The sequence below is a fragment of the Macaca fascicularis genome, chromosome 5 (assembly GCF_037993035.2).
Source record: "Macaca fascicularis isolate 582-1 chromosome 5, T2T-MFA8v1.1".
Taxonomy (NCBI): domain Eukaryota; kingdom Metazoa; phylum Chordata; class Mammalia; order Primates; family Cercopithecidae; genus Macaca; species Macaca fascicularis.
Window position 1 is genome coordinate 149,619,668 of NC_088379.1, and position 18,722 is coordinate 149,638,389.

The window sequence follows — 18,722 nt, forward strand, 5'->3', positions numbered from 1 at the left end:
CACCATTACAAAAAGTGATTGCAGGGAAATGGTTGGAATCACCAAAAATCTTTGTCAGATGCTACCATATATTAGAAAATTGAATTTTAATGTGTTGACTTAATTCTCATCTGGAAGAGAAGACAGTCCTATATCTTTATCTCATGCTGACTTTGACTTCTTAACCTTCGGTTTATTTACTATGATTATAATTATTATCAAAATGTATCTTTCAGAATGAGTATAACTGTACCTTGAAAAAAACTTTAAGACAAGTTTATTTAAGCAATAGAGAGAAATACAACAAAGGTTTTGTGTTTATGATATGAAAGTATAGCAATTAGATTTTAAGGATATCCCTCCCCTGAATGGCCCATATTTTCCTGATGTCTTTACACAACAACATAGAAAGGGTCCAAACACCCTTTTAAAATTCCATATTCTCATTAATTTCATTCATTCAACAGATTTTTATTAACCATCTTCCATGTGCAACACATTCTTCTAGGTCCTGGGGAGTCACAAGAGATGAGAGAAAATATTTGTCCTCATGGAGTTCATATTTCAGAGAGTGTGTTTGAGAAAGTTGCTACTATATAAATTCAATTTAATTTCTTTATTTTATTTATTTATTTTGAGACGGAGTTTCACTCTTGTTGCCCAGGCTGGAGTGCAATGGCATGATCTTGGCTTACGGCAACCTCCGCCTCCTGGGTTAAAGTGATTCTCCTGCCTCAGCCTCCTGAGTAGCTGGGATTAGGCACCCATGACGACACCCAGCTAATTTTTGTATTTTTAGTAGAGACAGGGTTTCACCATATTGGCCAGGCTGGTCTCGAACTCCTGACCTCAGGTGATCCACCCACCTTGACCTCCCAATGTGCCGGGATTACAGGTATGAGCCACTGTACCTGACCTAATTTAATTTAATAAACATTTATTGACTGACTTATACAGAATTTTCCTATTTCCTATGAATATGAATACTTGAAGAAGATAAAATACATGGTAGTATGTCATCTTTCTATAACATCCCTTAAACTAGTTGCCTCCTCATCTGTGTTTCTATAATACTTCATGTGTGCCTGTATCATAGCAAAGATCACACTGCATTATACTTTTGTGTATGCCTGTTTGTCTTATCCTCAGTGGTCTGTGTGAGGCTCAGGACCCTGTACTATTTATGTCTTATCCTCCTGAAGAGCTCAGTACTTGCCCAAGTGAATGATTGGACTTGAAGAGGATTGAGTATGTAGCTTCTGCCCTCAGAAAATCTTCAGTGAAGAAGGGAAAAAAATAGGTAAACAGCCTATTCCTGAAGAGAACCCTATAAGAGACAAGCAATCTTTTATGTAAATGTTCATATTAAGGGAATCTTGATAGAGCAACAGTTTAAAAGAGAGAGGATTGATTTAATATAATAAGTACAGAATGTTATTTATCAACTATGTAGAACAAAAAAAGATAAATTCTCCTGGTATTTAAATAAAACTTGAGGGAATTACAATGTTTGTATATTACAGCTACACAGTCTTATATAAATTAAAGTAAACAAGCCCAGGTGGGAAATAATTACTACATCCGCAGGTAGACAGACATTTACCAAATCTTAGGGAAAAAAAAAAAAATTAGAATCTTCTCCCTAATCTGAGTTTCCATATGTTTGAATGTTTGGTGAAAAATAGTCAAAGCATCAAACTGGAGTATCAGCAGGGAAACAGGGGTCAGACACTCTCCCTGAAAGAATTGCCCTTCAGTATCGGATTCCTATTTATCATGTCCTCATTCCTTTCCCCAGTGCCCGTGAATCAGTGTTCCTATACTTTGCCTCAAACAGGCAACATCTTCTAGTTGTTGTTTAACAAAGTTCACCTATATACATGATCTAAATGATGCCATCTCTTTAGATTCACCAGTTTAGGCATAAACCATCTCATGGGGAAGTATGTGAGAGTAGGTACCTGCAAATTTTTCATTGCCTATAACATGTAATAGATTTTTGACATACTCTATTTCTGAGTCTCTTTTCTTGAATGAGTCAGAAAGTGGGTGAGCAAGTGAGTAAGGAATAGAAATTAGATGCACAGAATTCTGCAATTTCAATGAGAATATTTGTTTACTGAATGCCACTTCGTAGATGATCATGGCCTACGACTCAGAAGAATTTCATGGCTACTGAAAAACTGCTCTTCTTGTGGTCAGAAATGCCGCCATTGTCTCACAAATAAAATAAGAATTTTAAATGAGAAAGAAATAGAATATACTCGGGATACTCAAGAACAGCAAGAAGAAGGCGAAGATTGTGTCCTTACTTTTCTTGGCATAGCCGTTTAACATCTTCTCTACCTTATCCCACCCCACCCTTACTCCCAGAAAGACACTTTTGAGGAACACATGGAAACTGTTAATGTTTTTTGAATAAAAATATGCTTAGTGCATAGAATGCCTGCAGGACCTTTCACAGAAATTGATTCCTAGATTCAAATAGGCGGCTGAATAGATTTAAGGGTGTTTTGTGAATTGTCATGTTAGCTGCAGAACACAGCACTTTCAACATAGAGGGGACTTTTCTTCAGGAGAAGAGCTAGGGAAGCCACTGTACGTTTTAAATATTTTTGTTTTTAACATATATGGTTTATATGGTTTTGAGTCATTGTAGAAACAGCCTGTGATCAGGCCCCAAATTATTATCACTGTTCATATTGCCATAGGGACATAACAAGGTAACCTATCTCAAAAAAGGCGAGTCTGCAGGGCTTAATTATTTGCTTGTCTCAGAAAGCTCTGTAATTTACCTCTTGAGGTTTTGACCTGTAATGGTCACCTTCTTCTTATGGTACTTAAGGTGTCCATCTGCTTGGCCATCCTAATGCTGTTGATTTGACTGTCAATGAAAACATTTGTTTACATTCCTTAACTGAAAAGAATCTTCTCACCGCACTGTGGCAGAGGTAACAGCGACTGATAGGAAAGTGCCACTGCACACTTTTTCCCTGAAGATTAGGTAATGAGCAGTTGTGACCATGACTCCAGCCTGACCCAGCTCGAATGACATCTTATGTTAAAAACAGTAAGAACCATAAAACTCTTCGGAAGGCATCTTGGTTTCCACTCTAAATGATGGCAGTTGTAGAACAATTAAAATCTATGACTTTTTACATTGCAAAGAAGATGTTTCTGTTTGCTACTTTTGGCATTCTTTTTCCTTATAGCAGGACAAAATCAAGTTATTTATATATATATAATCTTGACATATATGTGGATCAAAATCAGATTTTATATATGTATATATAATCTTTACATATATATGGAGCTTTCTGTGCATAGAGTTTAAACTTTGACTCAATAGTATACACCCATACTTTGACTCAATAGTATACGACCATTACGGTCGCCTTTCAAAAAAATCAGTCTAAAAATATTATCTCAAAAAGAAATGTAAAATTAAAACAAAAATTGATTCCAAAGCTTTTCAGGCTACAAGTCATTTTGATGAATGCCTTCAGCCCTGTACTACTGCCAACTGTGTCAATAACAAGTGAAACTATCTCAGACACTATTCCTAAACATTTTTGTAGACATGGGGGAAAAGTTTTAAGATATTTATACATCTTTACTTTAAATATTGCAATTGTTAGAAATTCGTAGTTACAAAATGTGAAATATCAATTTAATTAAAGATAGTTTTCATCAATGGGTTTTGATCAGGATAAAGTCTCTTAGAATGTTTAATGTGTTTAGTTGGGTTACAAACTGGTTAGTTTGTTTCCTCACTGGTATATATTTCCTATCCTTAGAAAGTTGTAAATCTGAGTGAGTCTCTTAAAGAAATGAAATAAAAGTCTCTCTAGAAAGTAAGAGGCATGCTTTGTAAGCCACAGAATCACTAAATTTCATTCCACTGCTGGTTTTCAACTGGAATACACTTTCAACTGTTGTCTTTTAATGTAGACCTTTAATGCCTGAGGAATGCAGAGCCACGGTACAACCTGCACCGACATTGACTTCAGAGTGCTCCAGGCTCTGTCGAAATGGCTACTGCACCCCCACGGGAAAGTGCTGCTGCAGTCCAGGCTGGGAGGGGGACTTCTGCAGAATCGGTTAGTATTTTTGTTTTCACCTGAAAAGGACTGGGGATGAGTCAATCCTTAGGTACTCAAGAACTCAACACCGATTGTTTCTTCTACAATAATATAGTGTTCAAAAGTGTTTAGCTATTTACAATACTATTAATGCTCATCTGTTTCTGAACTTGGAAGTAAAATCTTGCTCATTTTCTTAATGTAAACAATTCACTTATGTAAGTTAATTATAAATATGCAAAACCTTTAAATGACTGAGTCCTTTCAAAAAGTAAAAAATGCAAATAGCACAACTAGATAATCTCTGTGGGCCTCTCAATCCTGGGTTCTGAGATTTCACACTAGCCAATGACATAGTGTTTGCCAAACCCCTCTCCAAGCACTAGCATTTTCCAGACACCCCGTAAATGCCCTCCCTGCCTTTACTGCTTGCTTTCCTACCACAGCAGACTAAAAACGGGGCTTTTCAGTGGGTGTTATTAAATAAAAGGGGAAAATGCAATTATCTGGAGACATATTATGAGATTTTTTCATGCTTTTTGCCGCTCCCCTGTGAACCATCAACTAGGTGTGCATCTGCTCAGAGAGAGCAAAGGAGATTTATTCCAGGGTTGTTCTAGCCTATAACTTGATAGTTCCTCAATTATGTGCATGATGTTTAAGTTCTACTTGGTGTAAAGTCAGAAAATTAGACAAATTTAGAAACCTAGAGTTTAAAATGTGTATGTTGAAAATGCATAATTAACAATCAGCATATACCATCACTTAGAAAAGATTTTGATCTCGGTTATTTCAAATATTAAAATACTTATTGCCAATGAAAATTAAAATATCAGATTAACATTTAATATTATTTATTCATAAATGCTATCTTTTTGTTTGTCCTCCAGATGTATTTCAAAGAACTATAACTATAACTTGTCTATTTTTATATTGCCCAACAAAAATAACCAACATTTAAAACCAAACAGAGGATACATTTTAAACTTAAATTGCTTCAGCATTAATAACATTATGTGTTTGATTAATACTATGGTTATGTATCTAGGAAGGAATTATCAAAATTAAAACTCAACAGAAATGAAGTAATCACATTATTTAAAACAAATGCTTACATGTTATTGACCCATCCTCTCTACCTTTTTGTTAGTTGACCAAAAATATGAGAATCAGTATTCAAACGTAATGATATTCAAATTCCTGCTAATATATTGTCTTTCTGCTTTCTTTGCTGCCTGACAATATCTACTTTCTCTGCTTTTTTTTTTTTTTTTTTTTTTTTGAGATGGAGTCTCTTTCTGTCGCTAAGGCTTGAGTGCAGTGAGGCAATCTCGGCTCACCGCAACCTCCGCCTCCTGAGTTCAAGTGATTCTCCCACCTCAGCTTCCCGAGTAGTTTGGATTATAGGTGCCCACCACCATGCCCTGCTAATTTTTGTATTTGTAGTGGAGACGGGTTTTCACCATGTTGGCCAGGCTGGTCTTGAACTCTCAACCTCATGTGATCTGCCACCTTGGCCTCTCAGAGTGCTGGATTACAGGCGTAAGCCACCATGCCCAGCCTCTCTGCATCTTTTAGTAACAGAATATAACAAACAGTGTCCATTCTGTTATATTCCCTGCTTTGCATTTTGCCTAATCTCTTACGTTACCTGAAGCCTGCTAGTAACAGCGTGTTTAAATGAGGGTGAATGAATTATCTTGAATACAGTTGGCATTGTACAAAGCTTAATAGATACTAATAATAAATTGTGATATAAATGAAAATAGACATACATTGAGTTAACATAAAGTTTTACTCCATGAGGTACTTTCATTTTTACACTGAATCAATTTAAATAGTTTGAATACATAATATTCACCAAAACCATTCTATAAAAGTAATCTGTTTATTTGGGATGTTTTGGACCCAATCAAGAATTTTATTCACGTACTCACATTGTTTACTCATCTCCCACAGATTTAAAACATAAAATTGTTTATTTTCTGCTTATTTTTTCTTTTCCATGTGTCAAAAACAGGCCCCTGGAATTTGATTAATGTATTTGAAAGGTTAAAATAACCCTGTCTTGTCAAAACATAGGGAAATGTATTGAAGGAATTTGACTCCATCCACAGTGACTGTACTCCCCAGATTTAATCAGAAAATGGCAATTTACATATCCAATTTTATGTCTCATTTTAGCAGTATATCTTTATATTCCCCATTTATATTGTAGTGGCAAAAATTCTTTAATGAATAAATTCTGTGCTGTAGGGTAACCCTGCAAATGTTGGCTCAGAACATCCTTTGTTGGCCAATTGCACTGACTCCAGAAAGGGACTTCAAAATGTCATCAGAGAGCAAAGCATATGCTGTCTGCCCCCTGGAAGCAAGAGGAAGGAAGAATCCAAAGGAGTTTATATGGTGGATAGTCCACCTAACCAAAATCCAAAACTGACTGTTCCTTTATGTTACATTGGAGATGCTTGAGCCTCTCTGTCTCCCCCTCAGGCTGGGTCACTCCCATGTTGAGATCCTACCTTGAAGGAATGGGAACAGAGTTTGCGAGGCCCTCTGTAGAGAATGCTCCTGTGGAGCAGAGATTTTGAAGGACTAAAATCTCCATTTTAAATAGAGTTAATTTTGCAAAGGGTTGCAACTGTTTCTCATGATCTCTGCTTCTCTAGAAATGTCTCTCGTTCTCTGCCGAGTTCAGGCCTCCAAATAACTATGGGTGTAAAAGCGCGTTTCCTACTTGTATATTTATCTTTCAGATCATTTTGTAACTATCTCCCTCCTTTTTTCCCTCGCTCCCCTTATTCAGCAATATTTGTAGGTCTCATGCTCAGTCCTGTTTCTGACATACAGAATGAGAGTGTGATGTTCTTGCTCTTTTTCTCTCCCAGCAAAATGTGAGCCAGCATGCCGTCATGGAGGTGTCTGTGTTAGACCGAACAAGTGCCTCTGTAAAAAAGGATATCTTGGTCCTCAGTGTGAACAAGTGGACAGAAACATCCGCAGAGTGACCAGGGCAGGTATTCTTGATCAGATCATTGACATGACATCTTACTTGCTGGATCTAACAAGTTACATTGTATAGTTTCTGGGACTGTTTGCATATTCCCTTCCAATGGGCATTTATTTTTTAGCCTGTCATTAAAAAAAAAAAAGACTGTTATCCTGCTACACACTCCTGTGATTTCATTCTCTTTTATTAATTTAAAAATGATTTCCAGAAATGTGCAGATCCTCTGTGTGTATGTCAGCATGTTTGTTCACATATGCACATACACATACTCATAATCCCTATATGCGTTGTTGCTTAACAGATGATTTTTAAAAATATATACTTCCTTGGGCAGAGTAATTTACACAGAAATTCCACTGTAAATTGATAATGGATTTTTTATGTCACTAGAAGAGATTATTTGACTTCCCAGGAATTTTCTGTCAGTAATCACTAAAGTCAACTTTAATAGAGTTTTGAAACATTACTGTGCAATCTGATGGATCTAATAAAAAAGGTAATATTTTTATATTAAAGTACTATACTAGGAGAGAATGTTTCAGAACTCCCTGATGAATTTCTAAGTGAGCAACTTGATATAAAATTGTAATCTTCATTTTTGTCGGTGTATCCAATTACAGAATGTTACACTTACCTTTTTATTGGCTGAGAAATCTGATTACTTCGTCTTAATCTCAAGATCGTTTTCAAGTGTTGTATAATTAAATCATAACAGCATATTTTAAAATCAGTCTTCCTAAAAAGTCTGCTTTCATTGTATATTTTATTTAACAATAGGCACTGGGTTTGTGTTACATATTTATATATTTTATTTTATTTTTATAATATAGACATCACCTAGATGAAACACCTTTACCCTGTCCTGTAAAACACTAAAGTTACATTTTTCACCAACTTAATTGGAAAGAAGGGGAGTGAGAAAGCAAACAGTCTTTAATGTGCTGTGGATCTAATCTAGCAAGGTATCCTTGTGCCAACATGTAATCATTAACGACGGAAGAAAAAGCAAGAAAACAGCCAATTCTTATAAAATTCCAGCATTAAACATTTGTAAAGTGCTTTTCACTATAGCAAGACTGTCAGAGTCCATGTTATTAGAATGTTGCAGATTTCCACTGAATCGAACCTCACTGGAGAAGAGCTCACTTGTTTTTTTAAAAATCTTGGCTATGTAAGCTGTCACCTGTACAAATTTTTAACATAATAATTCTTGCCAAATACGACTTTAAATGTACGTGTTCCTTCAGAACTCAATGAAAATATTCTTTGGTTAATGTATCAATAAATTTTCTGTAAATGTTCTGTTCAGGGTTTTAAAGAGATGACATGTTCTGACTTAAAACTGCAAAAAGTCTAGTAGATATTTTTCTTCATGGTTTTCAAAGCCAGCTCTCCACGTTTGGATTTTAACAAAATATAAGGCCTCTTTGCACTACTGAAAAAACACATCTACTCATGACAAGTGCATACCCACTATGGCTGTCCTTCTTCTGTAAACATCCATTCCTCTAGAATCTAAATTGTAGAGCAGTATAGATTATGCAGCGCCGGCTGACTTTCTAAACCTGCTCCTTACCTTTAGGAATACAGGCCTCAATTTAAAAAATACATTGTAGCTAGTATTTCTCTACTGTTTTAAGGTGAGAGATTTGCAATTAAAGCCCAGTAAGCATTTATATAGAAGCCACAATGTAGAAAGATTGGTTAAGTACACTGCTCTTGTCTTCCATATATGATTACTTAAGTTTCAAGTGACCTCATGCCAAATGGAAATGGGTTGAGAAATCTTGGTTCAGTGCTTAGTGAACAATAGCCTGCATTAAAAAGTGCATGCATAATTTTGCACAATTTAGATTCAATTGACAGTCTATTCAAAGAAGTCTCAGGATTAAATGAGCATGGAGACCAAATTGCCCTCTTACCCCAGAAAAGGGGTGGTCCCTTCTAGTCACACTAACACTTCATTGGCCCAACAGTGTGACAAATCTTGCAATGAACCATGCAGTAGCCTGCATCTGTAGGTTAATAGCAATCTTTTGTCTCCATTGCTTTCTCTTCATAGCCCTTTTACTGAATTCCATCACAGAAAGTTTTACAATTAAAAAAAAAATGTCCTGACAACCATTTTTGTAAATGGACCTTACCATCTAATCGTCCCTTATTCAACGTGGGTGACATTAACAAAATGTGAACTTCTTGTGAGGGAGCCAGCTGTCTAAATCTGTCAAATAGTGCAGTTTTATTACACATTCTCCAATTCTTCCTAGCTTCCCTGAAAACAATAAGGATACTGCTATATATTCAGTAAAATCTAAAAAAATCAAGCATTTCTTCTTATATCTTTAAACTTTCCGTCTCCTCCCCAAAATAAAAGGTGTTCTATTGCCATTAGTTCTACTGTTTTAAAATATCGATATTAAGTTGACCAGGCCCAGATTTTTTATACAGCTTTTTCCCAAGTGAAAGATTTTCAAGTGACTTAGAAAAACATATGTGCCCCAGGTGTCACTGCCTTTCCTTTTGTGAGTCGTTAGAATAAAAGACCAAATTCTTCTCAAGAGAAGATAGCAAGATCCACGGATATTAAACCAAGCAAAGAAAGTAAAGTCATTGGAGTCATTTCTTTCTGTTCTTAGGAGAAAAGTAGATAGCACTGGCTAATTGATGGCAACATATTTTAAATTAAGTGGTCAATTCAAAAAATCTCTTTGACCTTTTCTTTCAAGTAGATTTTTTAAATGCATGACTGGAGAATTATCTTCAATGATTCATGATGAGAGGCAGGTAGGAATTGGTTAAGAAGTAATAGCTAGGAAAAAAATATTGTTTAATCACAAGAAAGGCAACATCTGCTCAGTTCATAAAGCACACAATCTCAAATGGAAGAAATAAAGGTTCTTCGTAAGAATACTGATGCATAAGATAAAGACAAAATAATGCAAAAGAAAAATGTATATTATTATTCCCTTGTCCATTCTCAAGTTTAAGCTGTGGTTGTCAGTTGAATGTGAAATGACATTATAGTTGTTTTAAATGGTTGGAAATAACCTTTCTACTACTGTTTCTGCCACACTGTTGTCCTGGTTCATAAAACCTTGTTTTCTTGACAGTTATTTAGGTAATAAAAGGAACACCAATTGGCAGATCTTTAAGTGAAAAGGAGAAAAGATTTAAGAAATTGAGTGATGGCTAAAAGTGCTTCCATCCATAACTTTTTTTCTTGGATTTTTTTTCAATGTCATTATTGTAAAACATATTTTTTATTTTATCACAAAGAATACTCGGAAGTTTTCTCAGATTGATGAGTATCTCATAAAGAGTAGAGAAACCAACACATACAATATATACACACAACTTAAATAGAAAACTGTTCTCTTTGTTATTTGCATGCCCCAGCGCAGTTACTTCTTCCCTATTTAGTTCTTTGAAAATAATTACAAAATAGTATACTAACAATTTTAATCCATTTGCTGTTTTTTGTTTTGTTTCATTTTGTTTTTGTTTGTTTGTTTTTGTTTTTGTTTTTGAGACGGAGTCTTGCTCTGTCACCCAGGCTGCAGTGCAGTGGCACGATCTCGGCTCACTGCAACCTCCGCTTCCTGGATTCAAGCAATTCTCCTGCCTCAGCCTCCCGAGTAGCTGGGATTACAGGCACCCGCCAGTATACCCAGCTAATTTTTTCGTAGAGACAGGGTTTCACCATGTTGGCCAGGCTGATTTCAAACTCCAGACTTCAAGTGATCCAGCTACCCAGGCCTCCTGAAGTGCCAGGATTACAGGCGTGAGCCACCATGCCCAGCCTCCATTTGCTTTTGAGGTTAGATGCTACATCTAGGAGCGTTCAAGATATACATTAATTTAAACTTTTATTAATCCAACTTTCCACTAAAACTCTTAGCTTTGAAACATAAAAGACAAATCAAGCCCAGATTTTTAGAGGAAAGCTAAGATATACCATTGGCAGTTGTAGTTTTAATTGTAGTTGACTGATTAACCAATTAGTTTATAAAATGTTACCTATAATGTCTATGTTCTCTTCCTCTCCCTCCCTCCTTCTCTCTCTCTCTCTCGGCTAATATATATGTGCATGTGTGTGTGTATATACATGTATATATATACACATACATATATACATATACACACATACATATATATATTCTTTTTCCTTTTAGCCACTTCCCTCTCCTATATTTTCTATCGGTTTTGCCTAAATAGACGTGTTCTCAATACAACCATGTTGAAGGTATCCTGGGCTAGACTGCTATTGATTTTGTTGGTTATGATCTTTTCTTTGTTTTTCTGAAAAATAGCCTCTCCTGGTTCCACATTTTCTCAAATTCTATGTAACAAAGAAGTGGATAGTAAACAAATGACATGCTAGGCTGATCTATTACAATCATTGAAAGAAATAAGGAAGAGCAGAAATCTCTACCAGTCCAGATGCTCCCATTCAGCTGTTCTAGCATAGATACAGGAAAGACATGGAGAATAACACTGGGGTTAGCTAACAGCAGGGAAAGTTAGCAGCTATTTCCTAGCCAAGGAACAACCTTCTCTATGGAATAATTTTAAGAAAATTATTCCAAATCTGTGAGAAAAAAAATAAGAAGCCATTCCTCAATGGAGACTTAAAAAATCTTAATTTCCCTACCCCTGAGATTTGAAATTGCAGAGGACTCAGACCGAAGTCCCATGGCAGAAAATGTACATATTTTTAAACTACTCCCAAGAAGTAAACTATTACTGTGAATGCTGGCAATACCATCAGAAAGTTTATCTTTACAATACCTAAAAATAAATATATGTTTGCTATCTTATCCTTTTTTGGTCACACCACCATAAACTGGTCATACATACATAACCAAATTCATTTTATATATATATATGTGTGTGTATATATATAATATGTAAACAAATGACATACTAGGCTGATCTATTACAATCATTGAAAGAAATAAGAGCAGAAATCTCTACCAGTCCAGATGCACACACATATATATATGTGTGTGTATGTATATATATAAAACCATGGAACCTGCCAAACACTAATCCTAGCCAACTTCAGTCCTTCTTTCTCTTAACTATCTTCTCTGAATAAGTTCTGGACATCACCTTAAAATAAGTTTTTAGGAGAGTAATATATATTCATGGGATTGTGAGGGAGCATTGTACAGCTGTTTTCTTCTCGGTCACTGTGGTGATTTTCCTAGATGCTATGGAAAGGTTTGTTCACTTATGAGATTAGGACTTTTCTTAAATTCTTAAATTCCTCATTAAATATGAACCTAAGGTATACCCGTCATTTACCTTGATTCCCATATAATTTGTATAGGTCATATATAAGTCAATTAACAAAATAAAAAATAAATAATTGGATTCCTTCTATCAATACAAAGCCTTGTGCTTAAAACCTGTTATTCTTTTTTAAGCCAGACTAAACAGTAACATAAAAAAATGGTATCAGCCTAACATTAAATCTAAGGTTACTTCTCACATACATCATAAAGTCAGCCATCATCTTTCATGTAGGATTTCTTGGGGTTTTCTTTTTGCATATATAGATCATGTGTTACTTAAATCCAAAATACATGTGTATATACATATATATACACATATATATGTAATTAATATAAATGTATGATGAGTTATCTCAATTGACTATAATCTTCTAAGTCAAAAAGAAAACATTTCAGTACATAATATAAAAAGAACTGAACATTAACAGTAATGGGAAATTCATAATGGCTAAATATGAAATAAGCTTTGTCTTTGCAGTTACAAACTAATTCTTGTACATTTTCCCTCTCACTAAAAAAAATAACTAATTGATAATTGCCATTCACATGAACAAGGTATGATCAGGTTTGGGATCATACACCCAAAACCTATGTTTCTTTACCTTATATTCTTAAAACTTGAGACATGATTTTTCTAGAATAAATTAAGATTTCATGTACAATAGAGTCCTTTTCCTAATACTGTTATGGAGAAACCAAGTTGACTACCTTATGAGAGATCAGATATTTCCCTTATCTCATTATATTCACAGCATATGTTTGGACATGCATTTCACCAAGTACCATGTAGTAATAAGATAAATGGTAACTGAGGCACTGTGAAATTTTTAGAACTTGATTCCCCAGGACATGGTATAGCAAACTAAACTATTTATTCGAAAGTAACCCAACTAATTGAAGTGAAAAAAATTATTGAATCACAATGAACAAATGTAAAACAACACTTAAATGAGAATTCTGTGTCTTTTTTGGTTTTATCTGTGATTTATTTTGTCCTGTATTAAGGAAAGGTTATCTTTATCATTCTTCTAATATGTTTTGGTTTCTCTAATAGTTCATTTTCCTTTAGGTTGTTGAAAATTAGGGCAGTTTGTCCAGAACCTTACTCACAGGAGACACCAGGACCAACCCATGCCTAGATTTCTGTTAATAAAAGGGAGAAGGGTATTTGAACAGGTAGTAAAGGCAGGTACAAGTTTAAGGGAGCAGGGTTAACATATGTACTAGGTGAGATTTCTATAAATGTCTGAAATGCATAGTCATTGGCTCAGGTAATTTCTCTGAATTTGAACTTATTTGATTTATTTAACCAAGTTATTATATAATATGCAGTTCTCTTTAATCAATCTTCTATTATTCAATCATCTATCCATTTATTAATTCAACAAATATTTATTAAAGTGCCTACCATGATTATGTGCTGTAGAAAAGACAAGGACATTTACTAAGGGGGATTGTGGGCCCAATGGGCATCATGAGCATGTTTGAAGCAAAAGACAATAATCACATCCAACGGCACCAGTTCAGCTCAACTTTAGAATTCAGCAGTAATAGTACAGATGGCCTAAAGTACATCTGTGTGTATCTGTACATGTGCACACACCCATGTATATATATTTATCTATCTGTACAAACACTACATATGTATACACACTATCTATGTAAAATATAATATATGTATAATGCATATAAATTCTAACAAGTGTATTTGTGTTATCTTTAAAATAGAACAATTGTATCTTGAAGTGGTAAATGCAGAGAATTGGTTTTATTGTTGATCTGTGGATTTAATGATTTTTAGGTGAAAAGGATGTTTAAGTGTACAATTTCTTTTCTTAATTTAATATATTTATGTAAATGCATGCCTGAAATTTGGTTAGATTGACTGTGTTTTGTGTCTTTTAACGTGATCAAATGATTAAACTTTATCTTATGACTTGATGTACATGTGCTATTTTAAAATTCTTTTTTATTTTAGAATTTAAAACTTTTTTCTAAATATACAGACTGATTACATAAACACCAATTTTTAAATACTCTATAGACAAACTACTTCAAAATATTCTCATCTTTTGTCATTTTTCACGTTCTAATTTTAAAATTTTCTTCCAAAATATATGCCAATGTTAAGGGTCAGTTTCATTAGGCAGCCATGAAGATGTTACATTGATAAATTTGTTCTAGGTTGTAAGTCCCTTAAACCTCATCTTTTCAAGTAAGTAAGAATAAGTAACGAATGTAGAAGAGCAGTTAGGAACCCTGGGTGCCCAAATGGAAGGGAAGAAGCATATGGAGGGGGAGGGATATGAACGAAGGTGATTGCAGGTAGCCTAAAACTTTGCTTACCTCACTATTGCTTCCAGTTAACCCTACCAGGAGTATTTTGACCCGTTACTTTGAGCACAAATTTAAAATCTGCGAATTTTTTTTTTTAGAGAAGCAAAATGTGTTCATCTAAGTCCCCTTTCTTCCTGGATAAATGCATCTCTTTGACTCGTTGAAATGAAAAACTCTCTCTCTGCAAGACATTATTTCTAAGAGAATAAAATGTGTTATAAAGTGTTTATTCAGTAAGTGTTCCTCAGCTCAGATTGCTCTTTAGAAGTTTTAAGTTAGACAAAATATCACCATGAAAAGAGCCCTCTAGCTCATGTTCACAGCAGCCCAGGAAACACCACAATTCTTTGTTTTTCTACCTTTCTGACTCCTAGAATGCGTCCTTGTGGCTCAGCCCATGATCACCCTTTTGTTTCTTGTGTGTCTACTATTTTTTTGAATCCCTGATAGACCTATACCATTTCCTACATATGTGAAGAAAATAATAGTACATATATCCACTCTAGTGATGGAAGTGATTTCTTGCTCATCTCTCTGGGTTCCTTCACTCTCTCTTTTTTGGCTTCTCAGATCTGCCATCACCAGCATAATTCCCGCTTTAAATTCCTGCTGTGGTAAACACTTAAAGTGGCCTCCATTTCCCGTTTTTAGACGCTGATTGCCACGATTTTTTTTTTTAATTTTTAATTTTTTTTTTTTTTTTTTGAGACAGAGTTTTGCTCTTTTTTTTTTCTTTCTTTTTTCTTTCCAAGTCTTGCTCTGTTGCCAGGCGGGAGTGCAGTGGCACTATCTCAGCTCACTGCAACCTCTGCCTCCTGGGTTCAAGCGATTCTCCTGCCTCAGCCTCCCAAGTAACTGGGAGTACAGATGCCCACCACCGCACCCAGGTAATTTTTGTATTTTTAGTAGAGACGGGGTTTCCCCATGTTGGCCAGGATGGTCTCGATCTCTTGACCTCATGACCCGCCCGCCTCGGCCTCCCAAGTTTCTGGGATTACTGGCGTGAGCCACCACGCCCAGTCAGAGTTTCATTCTTGTTGTGCAGGCCGGAGTGCAATGGCTCAATCTAGGCTCACTGCAACCTCCAACTCCTGGGTTCTGACTCAGCTTCCCAAGTAGATGAGATTACAGGCACCCACCACCACGCCTGGCTAATTTTTGTATTTTTAGTACAGTCAGGGTTTCACCATGTTGGCCAGGATGTTCTTGAACTCCTGACCTCAGGTGATCCACCAGCCTTGGCCTCCCAAAGTGCAGGGGTTACAGGCGTGAACCACCATGCCCAGCTGATAGAAGTATTAATAAGAATGAGAGACCAGTGAGAAGAGAGATGATGTGGTAGAACTAAAAAGGGACATGATGACATCTTTAAGAGGGACATGATGAGATCTTTAAAAGGGCACATTAAGAAACCATTATCTTGGATCCCATGTGATCACAATGTTAGAGGGATCCTGCTTCCAAACTTGGAATGTAAACCTTAAATTCCTAAGGCAGTGGAGAAGTGGAACCTTCACAGTTGTCACTAAAAGACTTCACAGCTCACACTGGTACTATCACAATTCTCAGCTGCCAAGTTCCCCAGGATTTTGACAGTTAATGTGACAGATATGTCTATAAAATCTCTCCTTTACACTCACTTTTTTAATAGAAAAGCTGAAACTAGTGTTCTATTTCCAACGGAAATGCAATTTAAAATACCAGCCACACTTAATATCTCTTCAGTAAAAAATAGTTTTTTCTATTGGGAGTTCTAAAGAGGACCCTCTGAAGATTAAATCCTATTATCATTCAAAGAAATGAGAGGATAAAAGAAAGGAAAACAATTTGGATAAAATATTTCTTCTACATTTTTATAATTTTCATGCAGTATTTTCTATGATTAAAATAAACAAACACTTTAAAAGGGAAAAGGAGGCGGGAGGGAGAGGGAGGTAGAAGGCTGGGTAGCTCCCAACTATAAAACTCAGTCTTCTTGGGACTATGCCAGCATCAGAAACTACTTGAGCTCAGTCTTGTAATTTAATAAGATGTTGTCAGATCCTTTTGACATATTTATAGCCTTATAATTAAAACTCCTTGATGCAAAATCCATGTGCTTCATGTAAAGCAATTTCACTTATCGTAGACACTCTGTTCTATGATCTACAGCTACCAAAAGCAACACATGCCAGGTGTACTGGCAAGAGGCAAGAGCTCTGGCCTAGGGCTGGGAGATGTGGATCCTGTACCCAAGTCTCCAACTAATTAGCTGGAAGCTACTGGATATATCTCTCACCGCACTGGGACTCAGCTTCCTTATATATAAAAGAACTCAGGTTCTCTCAGCTCTAACAAACAGGTATTACTATTAGGTAGTACTAATTTCATGATCTATGTGGATGGCAGATTTGAAACTGCAACTCTTACATAGGAATATATTAACTACTGCATTTCACGAATTTGTAGTGGTTATATAATCATAAAAGACACTCTCACTCATTTTCCTCTAATCTCCCAGCCTCCTCTTTGCCCTGGCTCTCCCACTCTTCTGTGGTTCTGGTGTGGCCTCCTCTTAGGTGTTCTCTGAATCTCTTTTTTCTGTTTCTTCCACCTGGTAGGTTCACTCTTGAACCCATTCATGTCTCCCACAGCTCTCACTCAAAATTTTTAAGACATTATCTGATCCATGTCCATCATTTCCTTTATGCTGAAGGAGTACATGTTACAGGGAAGCTGCTACTCTCTTCAGGGTCCTTAATGCTTGGTTTTGCAACTGTCACAAACATCATTATTGCCTCTTCCATGAATTATGTCCCCAAGAGAACTGCTGTAGGCACCCTACCTGACAGCATATTCTGGGCATGTAGAAGGGCAGAAATGCTCTGTTGATATCATCGAGAAGGCAGTCAATTCAAGACACAGAAGAAAGCATAACCAAGAATATTAGTCTTCTCAGGCTGCCATAACAAAATATCACACACTGGAAGGCTTAACAGAAATTTATTGCCTGGCAGTCCTGGAAGCAGGAAGTATAACATCAAAGTGTTGGCAGGCCTGGTTCCTTCTGAGGGATGTGAGGAAAGAATCTGTGCCAGGCCATCTTCTCCCTGTGTCTTTTCACATCACCTTCCCTCTACATGTGTCTCTGTGCCCACATTTCCCTTTTTATAAGGACATCAATCATACTGGATTCAGGCCTAAACTAATGATTTAACTTGATTACCTCTGTAAAGACCGTCTCTCCAAAAGGGTCACAGTGTAAGGTACTGGGGATTTGGACTTCAACATATCAATCTGGGGAAGGGAGAGGGGGAGGGGACACAATTCACCACAGCACTGTGCCCCAGAAATGGCATCAGACTTCACAGAGGTCTCATTTTCATTGTCTGACACAGTGCTTCTCAAACTCCACGGTGCCTCATGTCACATGGGGACTTCACTAAAACACAGATTCTGATTTAGTACATCTGGGCTGGGGCCTCAGATGATCTCCAACAAACTCTGAGGTTATACTAATCCTGATGGTACACAGCCTTACTTTGAGGAGCAAGGATCTAATTCATGGTGGATAGGCTGTTTTAACTTCAAGGGCAGAATGGTAATGCTGGAAAAGACTTAATGAAAACATGACCTTCTGCCTCCAAAAAGGAAACAATGGTGTGGTTTCCATCTTAATTCCAGGCTTGTGCTTAGTTGGGTAGAATGTACACAACAGCACAGAGTCAATATTTGTGCTTAGCAGTCAGTCATCCTCGTGACACTGGGGATCCTTGCTGTGGTTACTACAACTGCTGTTCTTATTTTCAGCAATAACATTATAATCACGCAAACAACTACAATATTTCAATGTATGCTGGAATTCATCTGTCTGTTTAAAACTGGGTTGCTAAAGTGATATGTACTATAAATAAAATATACATTAGTTTTACAGTGTGTAAATTATGCCAAGATAGTACATTGCAGTAACAGAAAACTGTGAAAGACTCTTGTTAAGAGAAAAAAAAAATGAAAGGAAATTATCACTATGAATAACTA

The 18,722-nt window shown here is 36.1% G+C and overlaps 1 protein-coding gene across 3 annotated transcripts in view; it reads left to right on the forward strand.

The window, feature by feature from the left end:
* Positions 1-12,439, forward strand: part of HHIP (hedgehog interacting protein) — a 97,794-nt gene extending 85,355 nt beyond the window's left edge. The window contains exons 12-14 of one of the 3 annotated variants that reach the window (XM_005555999.5): positions 3,931-4,079; positions 6,950-7,078; positions 7,902-12,439. In XM_005555999.5, coding sequence (XP_005556056.1) covers positions 3,931-4,079; positions 6,950-7,078; positions 7,902-7,912 — 289 coding nt within the window. In that variant the 3' untranslated portion in view covers positions 7,913-12,439. Of the gene's footprint in view, positions 1-3,930; positions 4,080-6,949; positions 7,802-7,901 lie in introns of those variants that run through there. The other 2 variants (XM_005555998.5, XM_005555997.5) reach the window with 2 other exon arrangements.
* The last annotated feature ends 6,283 nt before the right edge of the window (positions 12,440-18,722 follow it).